Below are 17,557 nucleotides of genomic sequence, written 5' to 3' on the forward strand. Positions count from 1 at the left end.
CCCCAACAGACTTCATCCTTGCCCCTCTTTCCAAAACTCATGCATTTACCTCCCTAACAACCCCATTCATAAACAAATTAAACAACCATGGAGACATCACACACCCCTGCCACAAACCTACATTCACTGAGAACCAATCACTTTCCTCTCTTCCTACACGTACACATGCCTTACATCCTCGATAAAAACTTTTCACTGCTTCTAACAACTTGCCTCCCACACCATATATTCTTAATACCTTCCACAGAGCATCTCTATCAACTCTATCATATGCCTTCTCCAGATCCATAAATGCTACATACAAATCCATTTGCTTTTCTAAGTATTTCTCACATACATTCTTCAAAGCAAACACCTGATCCACACATCCTCTACCACTTCTGAAACCACACTGCTCTTCCCCAATCTGATGCTCTGTACATGCCTTCACCCTCTCAATCAATACCCTCCCATATAATTTACCAGGAATACTCAACAAACTTATACCTCTGTAATTTGAGCACTCACTCTTATCCCCTTTGCCTTTGTACAATGGCACTATGCACGCATTCCGCCAATCCTCAGGCACCTCACCGTGAGTCATACATACATTAAATAACCTTACCAACCAGTCAACAATACAGTCACCCCCTTTTTTAATAAAATTCCACTGCAATACCATCCAAACCTGCTGCCTTGCCGGCTTTCATCTTCCGCAAAGCTTTTACTACCTCTTCTCTGTTTACCAAATCATTTTCCCTAACCCTCTCACTTTGCACACCACCTCGACCAAAACACCCTATATCTGCCACTCTATCATCAAACACATTCAACAAACCTTCAAAATACTCACTCCATCTCCTTCTCACATCATCACTACTTGTTATCACCTCCCCATTTGCGCCCTTCACTGAAGTTCCCATTTGCTCCCTTGTCTTACGCACTTTATTTACCTCCTTCCAGAACATCTTTTTATTCTCCCTAAAATTTAATGATACTCTCTCACCCCAACTCTCATTTGCCCTTTTTTCACCTCTTGCACCTTTCTCTTGACCTCCTGTCTCTTTCTTTTATACGTCTCCCACTCAATTGCATTTTTTCCCTGCAAAAATCGTCCAAATGCCTCTCTCTTCTCTTTCACTAATACTCTTACTTCTTCATCCCACCACTCACTACCCTTTCTAATCAACCCACCTCCCACTCTTCTCATGCCACAAGCATCTTTTGCGCAATCCATCACTGATTCCCTAAATACATCCCATTCCTCCCCCACTCCCCTTACTTCCATTGTTCTCACCTTTTTCCATTCTGTACTCAGTCTCTCCTGGTACTTCCTCACACAAGTCTCCTTCCCAAGCTCACTTACTCTCACCACCCTCTTCACCCCAACATTCACTCTTTTTTTCTGAAAACCCATACAAATCTTCACCTTAGCCTCCACAAGATAATGATCAGACATCCCTCCAGTTGCACCTCTCAGCACATTAACATCCAAAAGTCTCTCTTTCGCGCGCCTGTCAATTAACACGTAATCCAATAACGCTCTCTGGCCATCTCTCCTACTTACATAAGTATACTTATGTATATCTCGCTTTTTAAACCAGGTATTCCCAATCATCAGTCCTTTTTCAGCACATAAATCTACAAGCTCTTCACCATTTCCATTTACAAAACTGAACACCCCATGTATACCAATTATTCCCTCAACTGCCACATTACTCCCCTTTGCATTCAAATCACCCATCACTATAACCCGGTCTCGTGCATCAAAACCACTAACACACTCATTCAGCTGCTCCCAAAACACTTGCCTCTCATGATCTTTCTTCTCATGCCCAGGTGCATATGCACCAATAATCACCCATCTCTCTCCATCAACTTTCAGTTTTACCCATATTAATCGAGAATTTACTTTCTTACATTCTATCACATACTCCCACAACTCCTGTTTCAGGAGTACTGCTACTCCTTCCCTTGCTCTTGTCCTCTCACTAACCCCTGACTTTACTCCCAAGACATTCCCAAACCACTCTTCCCCTTCACCCTTGAGCTTCGTTTCACTCAGAGCCAAAACATCCAGGTTCCTTTCCTCAAACATACTACCTATCTCTCCTTTTTTCACATCATGGTTACATCCACACACATTTAGGCACCCCAATCTGAGCCTTCGAGGAGGATGAGCACTCCCCGTGTGACTCCTTCTTCTGTTTCCCATTTTAGAAAGTTAAAAAAATACAAGGAGGGGAGGATTTCTGGCCCCCCGCTCCCGTCCCCTCTAGTTGCTTTCTACGACACGCGAGGAATGCGTGGGAAGTATTCTTTCACCCCTATCCCCAGGGATAATATACATATATATATATACACTTACACACACATACACACACACACGCACATACACACACACACACACACATACGTATATATACATATGAAAAATGTAAGAAACAATTTAGAAAACTGAAACTTCTAGCTTGAAATGAAAAGAAAAAAATGAACGTCACATAATGGTTCAACCTCTGGCTATGGAAAAAGGAAATGTTTAATTTATTTACACAAAAGTCAATAGTAGTTCTCATCAATTTAACCACTGTATCAATAAGCTTCAGTGTCTAAGCTACATTTTTTCCAATTTCACTATTGTCTTGGTAAATTATATGGGAGGGTATTGATTGAGAGGGTGAAGGCATGTACAGAGCATCAGATTGGGGAAGAGCAGTGTGGTTTCATAAGTGGGAGAGGATGTAAGGATCAGGTGTTTGCTTTGAAGAATGTGAGAAATACTTAGAAAAGCAAATGGATTTGTATGTAGCATTTATGGATCTGGAGAAGGCATATGATAGAGTTGATAGAGATGCTCTGTGGAAGGTATTAAGAATATATGGTGTGGGAGGCAAGTTGTTAGAAGCAGTGAAAAGTTTTTATCGAGGATGTAAGGCATGTGTACGTGTAGGAAGAGAGGAAAGTGATTGGTTCTCAGTGAATGTAGGTTTGTGGCAGGGGTGTGTGATGTCTCCATGGTTGTTTAATTTGTTTATGGATGGGGTTGTTAGGGAGGTAAATGCAAGAGTTTTGGAAAGAGGGGCAAGTATGAAGTCTGTTGTGGATGAGAGAGCTTGGGAAGTGAGTCAGTTGTTGTTCGCTGATGATACAGCGCTGGTGGCTGATTCATGTGAGAAACTGCAGAAGCTGGTGACTGAGTTTGGTAAAGTGTGTGAAAGAAGAAAGTTAAGAGTAAATGTGAATAAGAGCAAGGTTATTAGGTACAGTAGGGTTGAGGGTCAAGTCAATTGGGAGGTAAGTTTGAATGAAGCAAAACTGGAGGAAGTAAAGTGTTTTAGATATCTGGGAGTGGATCTGGCAGCGGATGGAACCATGGAAGCGGAAGTGGATCATAGGGTGGGGAAGGGGGCGAAAATCTGGGAGCCTTGAAGAATGTGTGGAAGTCGAGAACATTATCTCGGAAAGCAAAAATGGGTATGTTTGAAGGAATAGTGGTTCCAACAATGTTGTATGGTTGCGAGGCGTGGGCTATGAATAGAGTTGTGCGCAGGAGGATGGATGTGCTGGAAATGAGATGTTTGAGGTCAATGTGTGGTGTGAGGTGGTTTGATCGAGTAAGTAACGTAAGGGTAAGAGAGATGTGTGGAAATAAAAAGAGCGTGGTTGAGAGAGCAGAAGAGGGTGTTTTGAAATGGTTTGGGCACATGGAGAGAATGAGTGAGGAAAGATTGACCAAGAGGATATATGTGTCAGAGGTGGAGAGAACTAGGAGAAGTGGGAGACCAAATTGGAGGTGGAAAGATGGAGTGAAAAAGATTTTGTGTGATCGGGGCCTGAACATGCAGGAGGGTGAAAGGAGGGCAAGGAATAGAGTGAATTGGATCGATGTGGTATACCGGGGTTGACGTGCTGTCAGTTGATTGAATCAGGGCATGTGAAGCGTCTGGGGTAAACCATGGAAAGCTATGTAGGTATGTATATTTGCGTGTGTGGACGTATGTATATACATGTGTATGGGGGTGGGTTGGGCCATTTCTTTCGTCTGTTTCCTTGCGCTACCTCACAAACGCGGGAGACAGCAACAAAGCAAAAAAAAATATATATATATATATATATATATATATATATATATATATATATATATATATATATATATATATATATATCAGATTGGGGAAGAGCAGTGTGGTTTCAGAAGTGGTAGAGGATGTGTGGATCAGGTGTTTGCTTTGAAGAATGTATGTGAGAAATACTTAGAAAGCAAATGGATTTGTATGTAGCATTTATGGATCTGGAGAAGGCATATGATAGAGTTGATAGAGATGCTCTGTGGAAGGTATTAAGAATATATGGTGTGGGAGGCAAGTTGTTAGAAGCAGTGAAAAGTTTTTATCGAGGATGTAAGGCATGTGTACGTGTAGGAAGAGAGGAAAGTGATTGGTTCTCAGTGAATGTAGGTTTGCGGCAGGGGTGTGTGATGTCTCCATGGTTGTTTAATTTGTTTATGGATGGGGTTGTTAGGGAGGTAAATGCAAGAGTTTTGGAAAGAGGGGCAAGTATGAAGTCTGTTGGGGATGAGAGAGCTTGGGAAGTGAGTCAGTTGTTGTTCGCTGATGATACAGCGCTGGTGGCGGATTCATGTGAGAAACTGCAGAAGCTGGTGACGGAGTTTGGTAAAGTGTGTGGAAGAAGAAAGTTAAGAGTAAATGTGAATAAGAGCAAGGTTATTAGGTACAGTAGGGTTGAGGGTCAAGTCAATTGGGAGGTGAGTTTGAATGGAGAAAAACTGGAGGAAGTGAAGTGTTTTAGATATCTGGGAGTGGATCTGTCAGCGGATGGAACCATGGAAGCGGAAGTGGATCATAGGGTGGGGGAGGGGGCGAAAATTTTGGGAGCCCCTTGAAAAATGTGTGGAAGTCGAGAACATTATCCCGGAAAGCAAAAATGGGTATGTTTGAAGGAATAGTGGTTCCAACAATGTTGTATGGTTGCGAGGCGTGGGCTATGGATAGAGTTGTGCGCAGGAGGATGGATGTGCTGGAAATGAGATGTTTGAGGACAATGTGTGGTGTGAGGTGGTTTGATCGAGTAAGTAACGTAAGGGTAAGAGAGATGTGTGGAAATAAAAAGAGCGTGGTTGAGAGAGCAGAAGAGGGTGTTTTGAAATGGTTTGGGCACATGGAGAGAGTGAGTGAGGAAAGATTGACCAAGAGGATATATGTGTCGGAGGTGGAGGGAACGAGGAGAAGAGGGAGACCAAATTGGAGGTGGAAAGATGGAGTGAAAAGGATTTTGTGTGATCGGGGCCTGAACATGCAGGAGGGTGAAAGGAGGGCAAGAAATAGAGCGAATTGGAGTGATGTGGTATACAGGGGTTGACGTGCTGTCAGTGGATTGAATCAAGGCATGTGAAGCGTCCGGGGTAAACCATGGAAAGCTGTGTAGGTATGTATATTTGCGTGTGTGGACGTGTGTATGTACATGTGTATGGGGGTGGGTTGGGCCATTTCTTTCGTCTGTTTCCTTGCACTACCTCGCAAACGCGGGAGACAGCGACAAAGTATAAAAAAAAAAAAAAAAAAAAATATATATATATATATATATATATATATATATATATATTTGCTCCCTTGTCTTACGCACCCTATTTACCTCCTTCCAGAACATCTTTTTATTCTCCCTAAAATTTACTGATAGTCTCTCACCCCAACTCTCATTTGCCCTTTTTTTCACCTCTTGCACCTTTCTCTTGACCTCCTGTCTCTTTCTTTTATACTTCTCCCACTCAATTGCATTTTTTCCCTGCAAAAATCGTCCAAATGCCTCTCTCTTCTCTTTCACTAATACTCTTACTTCTTCATCCCACCACACACTACCCTTTCTAAACAGCCCACCTCCCACTCTTCTCATGCCACAAGCATCTTTTGCGCAATCCATCACTGATTCCCTAAATACATCCCATTCCTCCCCGACTCCCCTTACTTCCATTGTTCTCACCTTTTTCCATTCTGTACACAGTCTCTCCTGGTACTTCCCCACACAGGTCTCCTTCCCAAGCTCACTTACTCTCACCACCTTCTTCACCCCAACATTCACTCCTCTTTTCTGAAAACCCATACTAATCTTCACCTTAGCCTCCACAAGATAATGATCAGACATCCCTCCAGTTGCACCTCTCAGCACATTAACATCCAAAAGTCTCTCTTTCGCACGCCTGTCAATTAACACGTAATCCAATAACGCTCTCTGGCCATCTCTCCTACTTACATAAGTATACTTATGTATATCTCGCTTTTTAAACCAGGTATTCCCAATCATCAGTCCTTTTTCAGCACATAAATCTACAAGCTCTTCACCATTTCCATTTACAACACTGAACACCCCATGCATACCAATTATTCCCTCAACTGCCACATTACTCACCTTTGCATTCAAATCACCCATCACTATAACCCGGTCTCGTGCATCAAAACCGCTAACACACTCATTTAGCTGCTCCCAAAACACTTGCCTCTCATGATCTTTCTTCTCATGCCCAGGTGCATATGCACCAATAATCACCCACCTCTCTCCATCAACTTTCAATTTTACCCATATTAATCGAGAATTTACTTTCTTACATTCTATCACATACTCCCACAACTCCTGTTTCAGGAGTATTGGGAACTTCAGTGAAGGGCGTAAATGGGGAGGTGATAACAAGTAGCGGTGATGTGAGAAGGAGATGGAATGAGTATTTTGAAGGTTTGTTGAATGTGTCTGATGACAGAGTGGCAGATATAGGGTGTTTTGGTCGAGGTGGTGTGCAAAGTGAGAGGGTTAGGGAAAATGATTTGGTAAACAGAGAAGAGGTAGTAAAAGCTTTGCGGAAGATGAAAGCCGGCAAGGCAGCAGGTTTGGATGGTATTGCAGTGGAATTTATTAAGAAAGGGGGTGACTGTATTGTTGACTGGTTGGTAAGGTTATTTAATGTATGTATGACTCATGGTGAGGTGCCTGAGGATTGGCGGAATGCGTGCATAGTGCCATTGTACAAAGGCAAAGGGGATAAGAGTGAGTGCTCAAATTACAGAGGTATAAGTTTGTTGAGTATTCCTGGTAAATTATATGGGAGGGTATTGATTGAGAGGGTGAAGGCATGTACAGAGCATCAGATTGGGGAAGAGCAGTGCGGTTTCAGAAGTGGTAGAGGATGTGTGGATCAGGTGTTTGCTTTGAAGAATGTATGTGAGAAATACTTAGAAAGCAAATGGATTTGTATGTAGCATTTATGGATCTGGAGAAGGCATATGATAGAGTTGATAGAGATGCTCTGTGGAAGGTATTAAGAATATATGGTGTGGGAGGCAAGTTGTTAGAAGCAGTGAAAAGTTTTTATCGAGGATGTAAGGCATGTGTACGTGTAGGAAGAGAGGAAAGTGATTGGTTCTCAGTGAATGTAGGTTTGCGGCAGGGGTGTGTGATGTCTCCATGGTTGTTTAATTTGTTTATGGATGGGGTTGTAAAGGAGGTAAATGCAAGAGTCCTGGAAAGAGGGGCAAGTATGAAGTCTGTTGGGGATGAGAGAGCTTGGGAAGTGAGTCAATTGTTGTTCGCTGATGATACAGCGCTGGTGGCTGATTCATGTGAGAAACTGCAGAAGCTGGTGACTGAGTTTGGTAAAGTGTGTGGAAGAAGAAAGTTGAGAGTAAATGTGAATAAGAGCAAGGTTATTAGGTACAGTAGGGGTGAGGGTCAAGTCAATTGGGAGGTGAGTTTGAATGGAGAAAAACTGGAGGAAGTGAAGTGTTTTAGATATCTGGGAGTGGATCTGTCAGCGGATGGAACCATGGAAGCGGAAGTGGATCATAGGGTGGGGGAGGGGGCGAAAATTTTGGGAGCCCTTGAAAAATGTGTGGAAGTCGAGAACATTATCTCGGAAAGCAAAAATGGGTATGTTTGAGGAATAGTGGTTCCAACAATGCTGTATGGTTGCGAGGCGTGGGCTATGGATAGAGATGTGCGCAGGAGGATGGATGTGCTGGAAATGAGATGTTTGAGGACAATGTGTGGTGTGAGGTGGTTTGATCGAGTAAGTAACGTAAGGGTAAGAGAGATGTGTGGAAATAAAAAGAGCGTGGTTGAGAGAGCAGAAGAGGGTGTTTTGAAATGGTTTGGGCACATGGAGAGAATGAGTGAGGAGAGATTGACCAAGAGGATATATGTGTCGGAGGTGGAGGGAACGAGGAGAAGAGGGAGACCAAATTGGAGGTGGAAAGATGGAGTGAAAAGATTTTGTGTGATCGGGGCCTGAACATGCAGGAGGGTGAAAGGAGGGCAAGAAATAGAGTGAATTGGAGTGATGTGGTATACAGGGGTTGACGTGCTGTCAGTGGATTGAAGCAAGGCATGTGAAGCGTCTGGGGTAAACCATGGAAAGCTGTGTAGGTATGTATATTTGCGTGTGTGGACGTGTGTATGTACATGTGTATGGGGGGGGGGGTTGGGCCATTTCTTTCGTCTGTTTCCTTGCGCTACCTCGCAAACGCGGGAGACAGCGACAAAGTATAAAAAAAAAAAAAAAATATATATATATATATATATATATATATATATATATATATATATATTATATATATATCGCCATTTCCCGCATTAGCGAGGTAGCGTTAAGAACAGAGGATGAGGACTGGGCCTTTGAGGGAATATCCTCACCTGGCCCTCTTCTCTGTTTCTTCTTTTGGAAAAAAAAAGAGAGGGGAGGATTTCCAGCCTCCTGCTCCCTCCCCTTTTAGGCAGCTCCCAGTAGCAGGGAAATGGGAGCTGTATTCCTGTACCTTCAAAGACGATAAATTTCACCAAAGATGACCTATTCGCACGCAGTGTAGTCATGATTAATAGGCAGAGTTCGGTAACACACACACATTTGGCAAGCTGTTCATATGCTACATAAAGCCAAAACGAATATGTATCTTGGGTTTGGTCACTGCACGTTAAGAATCACAAAGAGCTAATAGAAAAGGTCCCACAAATAAAAAAGCAGAGTTGCAGGAAAATGCTAGACGTCCAAAGAATAGACAGGAAAGTGCGACTTGAGTTAGTCTGGAAAATATGGTTTCGGATGGATGTCTGGTAGGGTTGTGTTTGAGCTGGAAGGCCAGTTGTTCAGTGTTTGTTGGTTCATTTCTGTGTACATGATTGGTCACTGTTACGTTTGTAGGGGTGGGGGAAGTAGAGGTTGCTGAAGTGAGAGGCAGGGGTAGGCTTTTAATTTCAGCTTGGGATTGATGTTTAGGAATGGTTTAGGTGAAGGGTCTAGTACTAGAGCAAAAACTGAGTCCCAAGCATATTGGAATGAGATTGTATGTAAAGGTTTGTTTCATTGTGCTGGTGTTGGGTGTTTGTTTCCCAGGTAGATGGTGGTTGTTATGTTTGCTCAGTTTACTATGGTTTTTAACTCCATAATGGTTGCCTGTGTCAGGATCGATGACCAGCAGGACACATTTATCCCAGTTTGCACCAGACACCTATTTATCTAGCAGAAGCCGACTTCCTAAACTTATGAAATCCGGGCCTTCTGATGGTCCCTAAGCCATGATTAGAATGTAAGCAACTAAAGGAAAAAATATTGCAGAGGTAGTTGGGAAACATTTTGCGGTCCAGTATGTGCCTGTTGCATTATCTGAATATCTGCATGTTATACATAACAGTTGTAACCATGTGTCATGTCCTTCCACAGGCCATGACTCTCAACGCTCTCGGCGACCTTCTCTCCTAAGCCTTCGTTCTCTGGCACGCTCCCTCAACCCCTATTTCAGTATGGACTATGACTATGACTCCTTTGACTACGACCCAGCCCAGCTAGGTCCTGGTACCCTCCATCACATGCCCTATCTACCTGAGCCCGTGCCTAAGCTCTCCTTCACCCAGAAACTGGCCTTCCCAACGTTAGTGCAGAACTCGATCGACCGGCCCAAGCCACGGGACCCTTATATGGAGGCAGAGCACAACATGAACACTTTTGCCAAGATCATCACCATTGTCGTGTTAGCCCTGGTCACTGTCTTGGTGCTGGGTGTCCTCTACAAGCTCCTTCACTAAGTGCTCTCCTTCTATGTGTACACAGACAATTGCATTCATTATATAGCTGGGACATCCACTCATGCAGACAGTGGGCTTACATTTACATAAAACCCATACACTCACATACATGAACTGGTTTCCATATACTTACAAAGACTTCCACATCCTTGTACAGTCCACATAGGCAATTATATTCAACTAAATAACCGTAATGAATATTCATTGTCATTCATAAGCACATCTGCATATACATACCTTGATTCAGCCTAATATATATTTTGTATCTAGTCTATTTTACTATGAAATCAATAACATTTTCTAAACTCTAGTCGTTACTCAAATGTTTTCTCGTCTTTCTTATACCTGCTGTTACCTGATAACATTTACTTCCTGTCTTAAAAAATGTAAATAAATATAATGGCAGCTCTATATATGTATAAATATACATAACTTTTAATATACTGTAACTATAATGTAAACAAGTTTTACTGTAAAGAAGGAAGTAATAGTGCACAGATTATATCATAATGTAAAGGGGTGGTATAAGTCGGTCCATAGGCATTGGACCATCACCAAAGATGTATTATAAATTGTGCTTCTGTTGTATGTGCAGTGTACTGGAAGCCATAACCAGCACACAGACTATAAATATATTGGATATGAGGCTTAAGTCCTACACTGACTTTTCTAAATATCAGACCCCTTGAAACCTACATTGTGGCTAAAAAAGGTATAAAAAAAGACTTCTTGTCAGTAATTCTTATACAGTACAGAACATTGCAGGTATGTAACCCATTACGGCAATGTGGAGGCTGTGTGCACTGTGTTTTAGGAAGTTTATAGTGATTGTTTTATATTGGAATCAAAGATGGAAAAAAGCTGTGGCAGTGTTAACAGGTACCTTCAAGAAATTGTTTGTTGTTCATTGTTAAAGAAGCCAGATTATACCTAATATTGTATTGTTCCTTAAGCCTAGGGGAGGGCCAAGGATGAGTCATGCCAAGGATGAGTCATGAGCAGAGTAGATTGTTTCTACCAATATGAAAGACGTATGTCGCAACTGCAAAAACTGACGTCTTTTACTATTTGACACAATTTTTCCACGATTTGCCAACTGTAGTTGACAACAACACATTCCTCACTGGTAGACTAGTATCATATTCAGTCATGTCATCTAGCAACAATGTGTAACATGACACATCCTTGCACATGATGCAAGCTGAGACAGCAAGACATGATGTACACTAGTTACTTTGGTCACCAACATTGCCTATCATGTCCTATAGTACAGCAGGTGGTGGATATTGTACCTTTTATGGTCATAATGCCATTACTGCTCTGCTTTCTTTGAAGTTTGGGAAAATGCAGGACAAGATGGTGATTGAATTGGCTGAAGAGTGCAACTAGTGAGGCAATATGCTAAAGACATACCGTACCTAGAACAGTACAGGCTTTGCCTACCAAGTGAGGCAGTGGTCTCTTCCTCTATCTTGAACATTATGGGCCAAGTCTGCCTGTTCAGGCAACATAACAGAGGTATCTGTATAATGGTATTGATAGCAGACTGTCAAGTGAATAGGTCGAGGATTCTGCCAGGTGTGAACAGCTGCTGGTGTTAAGTTTTGGTGCTGCTACATGTTTCTTTCAAAATAAAATACTAAAACTTGAAGTCCACTTCTGAGAATGAGGTTGCCACATGACAGAACCAGTCATCAAGTCATGCCTTCTGAACTACAACTGCTGAAGAGACGTGTTAAAAAGGAGGGAGGAGTCGCATACTGTTCTTGCATACTCCTACATGATTTTATGTCGTGTGATATGTTGAGATAAACCACAATTGGATTTCAAGATCAGGTATGAATAACATAAACACACACCACACATCATTACCACAACAATACTCCTTTACAATGGAGATGCATGTTATAATTAAGTCACTACACAGTCATATGCTTAAACTACTTCATAACACACCACACTGATACTGCTACACTATACTATAAATCACATCGCATCATACACACACAAACACTCTACACCATACAGCCATACAGTCGCTACTGCACAAAAAATCACTGAAAAGATATTTTCTTTGATACATATCCACATGTATTCAAAATATCCACGTCACCAGGGTACACATTGTTATCATGATCTTATGACATGCCTTTAATTAATGCTGGAACTTATTTTTCTTTCTGAACCTCATGAACACTACCAAAAGGTACACCAATTTTATTTAAAAATTGTTCCTCAGTCTGTGGCTTTCCAATATCATTTGTGAAATTTTGTAGATCAGCATGGCTGACACTTGGAAAAAGACCCTCTACAATTGCTGAAAATTTAGTGATTCTGCCTCATGATCAAAGAGTCCAAGGTTTGCAAATGTCTGTGTGCCAAGCATACAGCTAACTTGTATGTAGTTCTGGGGAAAGTAATCTATACAAGATGCAGGTAAAATGAATATGTTAGAACCTGGAAGTGAGGGTACGTGCTATGAGAGGCCAAAATTGGGCATGGATTGAGTAGGTCCAACAAGACAGAAGCCAAGATTGGGCATGGATTTCATGACACTCCAGAGATAGCCAAAGCATTTTAACCCACAGTTTATTACCAGTAATAAGCATCAAGAAAACTTTCCATGTTTAGCCCATGACAAATGCACTTGTTTTTGAATAAATAAAACTTCAAGAGGTTTAGAAAATGAAGCAACAAATAACAAGAAATTTTTTCTATATATTAACTCTATGCTCTAATAGTTTAACTTTGTGACATCCCCTTTAATTAGAATATTTCAAGTCATTAATTTTTGGCAACAGTTTTAGCTTCAAAATAAAATGAGTCTATAAATTTGGTAATGAAACCTATGTAAACTAATAAAATGTGGAACTTGAATGAGCAGATAAAGGTAGAAACTGACCTAGAAATTTTTTAAGTTACTGGGTCCTAAGCCCTTGACAAATGACATTAAATTGGAAACATTAAATTTCTAAATAAACCTTAATATATTAATACATTATATTATCATACTATCAAGATTAAAAGCTGTGTTAGTCACATGTCAAGGATGTGCTCAGCAAACCAGTACATGAGGAGGTCTTGGTGATGGTAGCTAGTAGAATTTTTTTTCTCAGTCGTCAATGAACATTGTGTGCAACTTTCTGATTAATCAGTCACATTAACACATTCTCTGAGGGGATGGTATTTTTTGGCCTTGCCTCGAAGTTACATTGTGAGAGGGGGCATGTGTATGATGTTCCAGCTCGGGTTTGTACACACTGTATATTCTTACAGCTAAACGTGTCCTGTGTACATAGTAACACAAGTATTTCATATCCTAATGTACAAGTTATACTGTGGGTGAGATAGTCTAAGTCAGAAGGTCATCTACACAGATTGAAAAAAGCTTAGAGGGATTATGAATGACTAGTTTTGTAAGACAACTATTTAAATACAAATTGTAGGCTCAGTCACTCTATTTTGTACCATTTTTGCAGACTAAGGTGTGGTTTTACTTGGTTCCTGTTTCACTAGCCATGTTGCTTCTGGATGCCACAAACCTGACAATATACCTCAAGTCTTAGGACTGTGGCAATAGTCTCACCTTTAACACACACACACACACACACACACACACACACACACCAGTAATTCTTTGATCCTGCAGCAATTGTCGCTTGCTGATTTCATCAGGTTGCACTAGTGCTTAGACAGGTGCTCTAGTTTGTTAGGAAAGCCTCGAATTAATGCTCTTATCGAAGAGGTAAGAAATAAAGAGAATGCAAGACAACCAATATGAATCTTAAGAGGACACTGGTTCTTTTCCAACACTAGCATTAGTGCTAAAAATGTAAGTGATCAATGATATTGGAAGTTCACCTCCTGCTGGCAGTTGAGGTGTTAAATGATTGGGCGAATGAGAAGCACAGCTCCTGTCATGTGTGGCCTTATGATCTAATAACTCATTTTGAAAACTGATGCATCAAACATATCCTTTGTTCTTCACGTAAAGTATGGTGTAGTTTCAAGACAAGTGACCAGGCCACTAAAGGCCAAACATACATGAGTGGCATAGCAGCTAGGCTACACACTTCATGTCAGGAATATAAATGGCTTCTGAAGCAAGTAACACACTAGAGGATCACTTAATGTTTATGGTCTCTGACAAGTCACCTGTTTGAACACTAAACAAACCAGAGGATTATAGACATAAAAACAGGCTGAGAAGAGACGAGGAAGATTTTGTTATTCTTAGCAATTGATTCAGCTAAAAACAAAGAAAAGGAAATATTTTCTCAGAATTTAAAGCATTATAGTACAAAGGTTCACAGTCATGATCAGTGAAATTTTTCTCATTGCTATCAGATTGGGCAGGTTCTTCACATGAAAGCATTTCTGTAATCCTTTTTTTTTCAAATTGAAAATGACCAACATGACATGGGTAAAAACATGCCATAATCAAAGGCCTTCTTAGGTGAAAGTAATAGAAAAAGAAAGTAGAAATCAATCAGGACTCCATAGGTGTTGTAAACCTAGCCCTAAGATAGAAAGGTTGTAGGCAAAAAATGAGTAGAGTAAGAGAATTTCAGAGAGCTGTTCAAGAGAAGGAGGAATCATACTTCAAATCCTCAAAAGGTTAGTCCACACACACAAACATGAAAAGCAGCAACCAAATTCATGCCTCAGGTCCAAGTCTTGGTAGCAAGGACACACAGAGACAGTTCATAAGAGCAGATCAAAGTAATACCCAAAGATCAGAAAGGGACTGTTATGACTGCGATTTGACAACCACTCAGATCTGGGAATATATATCAATCGTATAGTAAAAACCTCAAAAACATCTGTGGACATGAACCGATACTAAGTGTAAACTTATCTTCAACTGAAAACACTATAATAGTCATATAAAACTCAAGACTTTAAACCTTCTGGTTTCATAGAAAACTCTTTCAACACCCATAATACAAAACGGATCTCTATAAGCATAATCTGTGATACTTTTCTGATTTCCCTCTAGTGTGTGGCCTCCCTCAGCAAATATTTGAATGTCATCTGACAAGGTTCCAAAATGCTTATGCAACTTGGTCATCACTGGCTGTGATGATGCTATCAATGAATTGATCAGAGCATCATTTCTGTTCGGCAGAACAAGTAAAGCATTGTAAGCAAACAGGAATAATGACAATATGGTAACTGGAAATATCAAATCTTGTAAACCATATTATGTGGTTTACTGGTTTTTCATTTTATAAAATCTGATACTATCTGTTATTCCTGAAAAAAGTACAAAATATTTACATTTAATTGAGAAGCTTATGAGTTGCATAAAATTTACATAATCTGCCTTATAGTTTTACACTTTTATTGCCCTATGTAAAATAGTATAAAATGATACTGGTTAACATACCAGATTATATAAAATAAAACTTTCAAGAACTTGCATAGCCTGAGTTGTTAAAATATTATGACACATTTGTTGTTACTGTGAACAGTTGGTTATAATCTACTGACACAAAGATTATGTACTTTCCCCACTAACATAAATGATGGAATTTTGAGACAATTTCACAGTGCCGACTGCTAATATCAAGTCAAACCTCCACACACTATTTGCCCAGTGTATTGTATTGGTTGCCTGTTATGTATGCAGCTGTATTTGTGTAAATTGGCTTATAATAAAAATACATGAACTAAATTATTTCATAACCCAGTATACCAAGTACTACTAATAGATTAGCAAAGCAATAATAGTGGTACCTTTCAGAAACACCCAAAACATCACATCACTGCCACCGCATTTTGCAACAATATCACCAGAACAAATCAATGCTGTACATAAACAATACCAAATCATTTTCCCTAACCCTCTCACTTTGCACACCACCTCGACCCAAACACCCTATATCTGCCACTCTGTCATCAGACACATTCAACAAAACTTCAAAATACTCATTCCATCTCCTTCTCACATCACCACTACTTGTTATCACCTCCCCATTTACGCCCTTCACTGAAGTTCCCATTTGCTCCCTTGTCTTACGCACCCTATTTACCTCCTTCCAGAACATCTTTTTGTTCTCCCTAAAATTTACTGATAGTCTCTCACCCCAACTCTCATTTGCCCTTTTTTTCACCTCTTGCACCTTTCTCTTGACCTCCTGTCTCTTTCTTTTATACTTCTCCCACTCAATTGCATTTTTTCCCTGCAAAAATCGTCCAAATGCCTCTCTCTTCTCTTTCACTAATACTCTTACTTCTTCATCCCACCACTCACTACCCTTTCTAAACAGCCCACCTCCCACTCTTCTCATGCCACAAGCATCTTTTGCGCAATCCATCACTGATTCCCTAAATACATCCCATTCCTCCCCCACTCCCCTTACTTCCATTGTTCTCACCTTTTTCCATTCTGTACACAGTCTCTCCTGATACTTCTTCACACAGGTCTCCTTCCCAAGCTCACTTACTCTCACCACCTTCTTCACCCCAACATTCACTCTTCTTTTCTGAAAACCCATACTAATCTTCACCTTAGCCTCCACAAGATAATGATCAGACATCCCTCCAGTTGCACCTCTCAGCACATTGACATCCACAAGTCTCTCTTTCGCACGCCTGTCAATTAACACGTAATCCAATAACGCTCTCTGGCCATCTCTCCTACTTACATAAGTATACTTATGTATATCTCGCTTTTTAAACCAGGTATTCCCAATCAACAGTCCTTTTTCAGCACATAAATCTACAAGCTCTTCACCATTTCCATTTACAACACTGAACACCCCATGCATACCAATTATTCCCTCAACTGTCACATTACTCACCTTTGCATTCAAATCACCCATCACCCATCTTGCGGAAGATGAAAGCCGGCAAGGCAGCAGGTTTGGATGGTATTGCAGTGGAATTTATTAAAAAAGGGGGTGACGGTATTGTTGACTGGTTGGTAAGGTTATTTAATGTATGTATGACTCATGGTGAGGTGCCTGAGGATTGGCGGAATGCGTGCATAGTGCCATTGTACAAAGGCAAAGGGGATAAGAGTGAGTGCTCAAATTACAGAGGTATAAGTTTGTTGAGTATTCCTGGTAAATTATATGGGAGGGTATTGATTGAGAGGGTGAAGGCATGTACAGAGCATCAGATTGGGGAAGAGCAGTGTGGTTTCAGAAGTGGTAGAGGATGTGTGGATCAGGTGTTTGCTTTGAAGAATGTATGTGAGAAATACTTAGAAAAGCAAATGGATTTGTATGTAGCATTTATGGATCTGGAGAAGGCATATGATAGAGTTGATAGAGATGCTCTGTGGAAGGTATTAAGAATATATGGTGTGGGAGGCAAGTTGTTAGAAGCAGTGAAAAGTTTTTATCGAGGATGTAAGGCGTGTGTACGTGTAGGAAGAGAGGAAAGTGATTGGTTCTCAGTGAATGTAGGTTTGCGGCAGAGGTGTGTGATGTCTCCATGGTTGTTTAATTTGTTTATGGATGGGGTTGTTAGGGAGGTAAATGCAAGAGTC

At 40.8% G+C, this 17,557-nt stretch overlaps 1 protein-coding gene across 5 annotated transcripts in view; it reads left to right on the forward strand.

Moving 5' to 3' along the window:
• Positions 1 to 15,736, forward strand: part of LOC139755322 (uncharacterized) — a 174,067-nt gene extending 158,331 nt beyond the window's left edge. For all 5 annotated transcript variants that reach the window (XM_071673460.1, XM_071673463.1, XM_071673461.1 and 2 more), the window contains one exon: positions 9,698 to 15,736. In XM_071673460.1, coding sequence (XP_071529561.1) covers positions 9,698 to 10,059 — 362 coding nt within the window. In that variant the 3' untranslated portion in view covers positions 10,060 to 15,736. The remainder of the gene's footprint in view (positions 1 to 9,697) is intronic.
• Positions 15,737 to 17,557: the final 1,821 nt, after the last annotated feature.

Source organism: Panulirus ornatus, chromosome 19, assembly GCF_036320965.1.
Source record: "Panulirus ornatus isolate Po-2019 chromosome 19, ASM3632096v1, whole genome shotgun sequence".
NCBI lineage: Eukaryota > Metazoa > Arthropoda > Malacostraca > Decapoda > Palinuridae > Panulirus > Panulirus ornatus.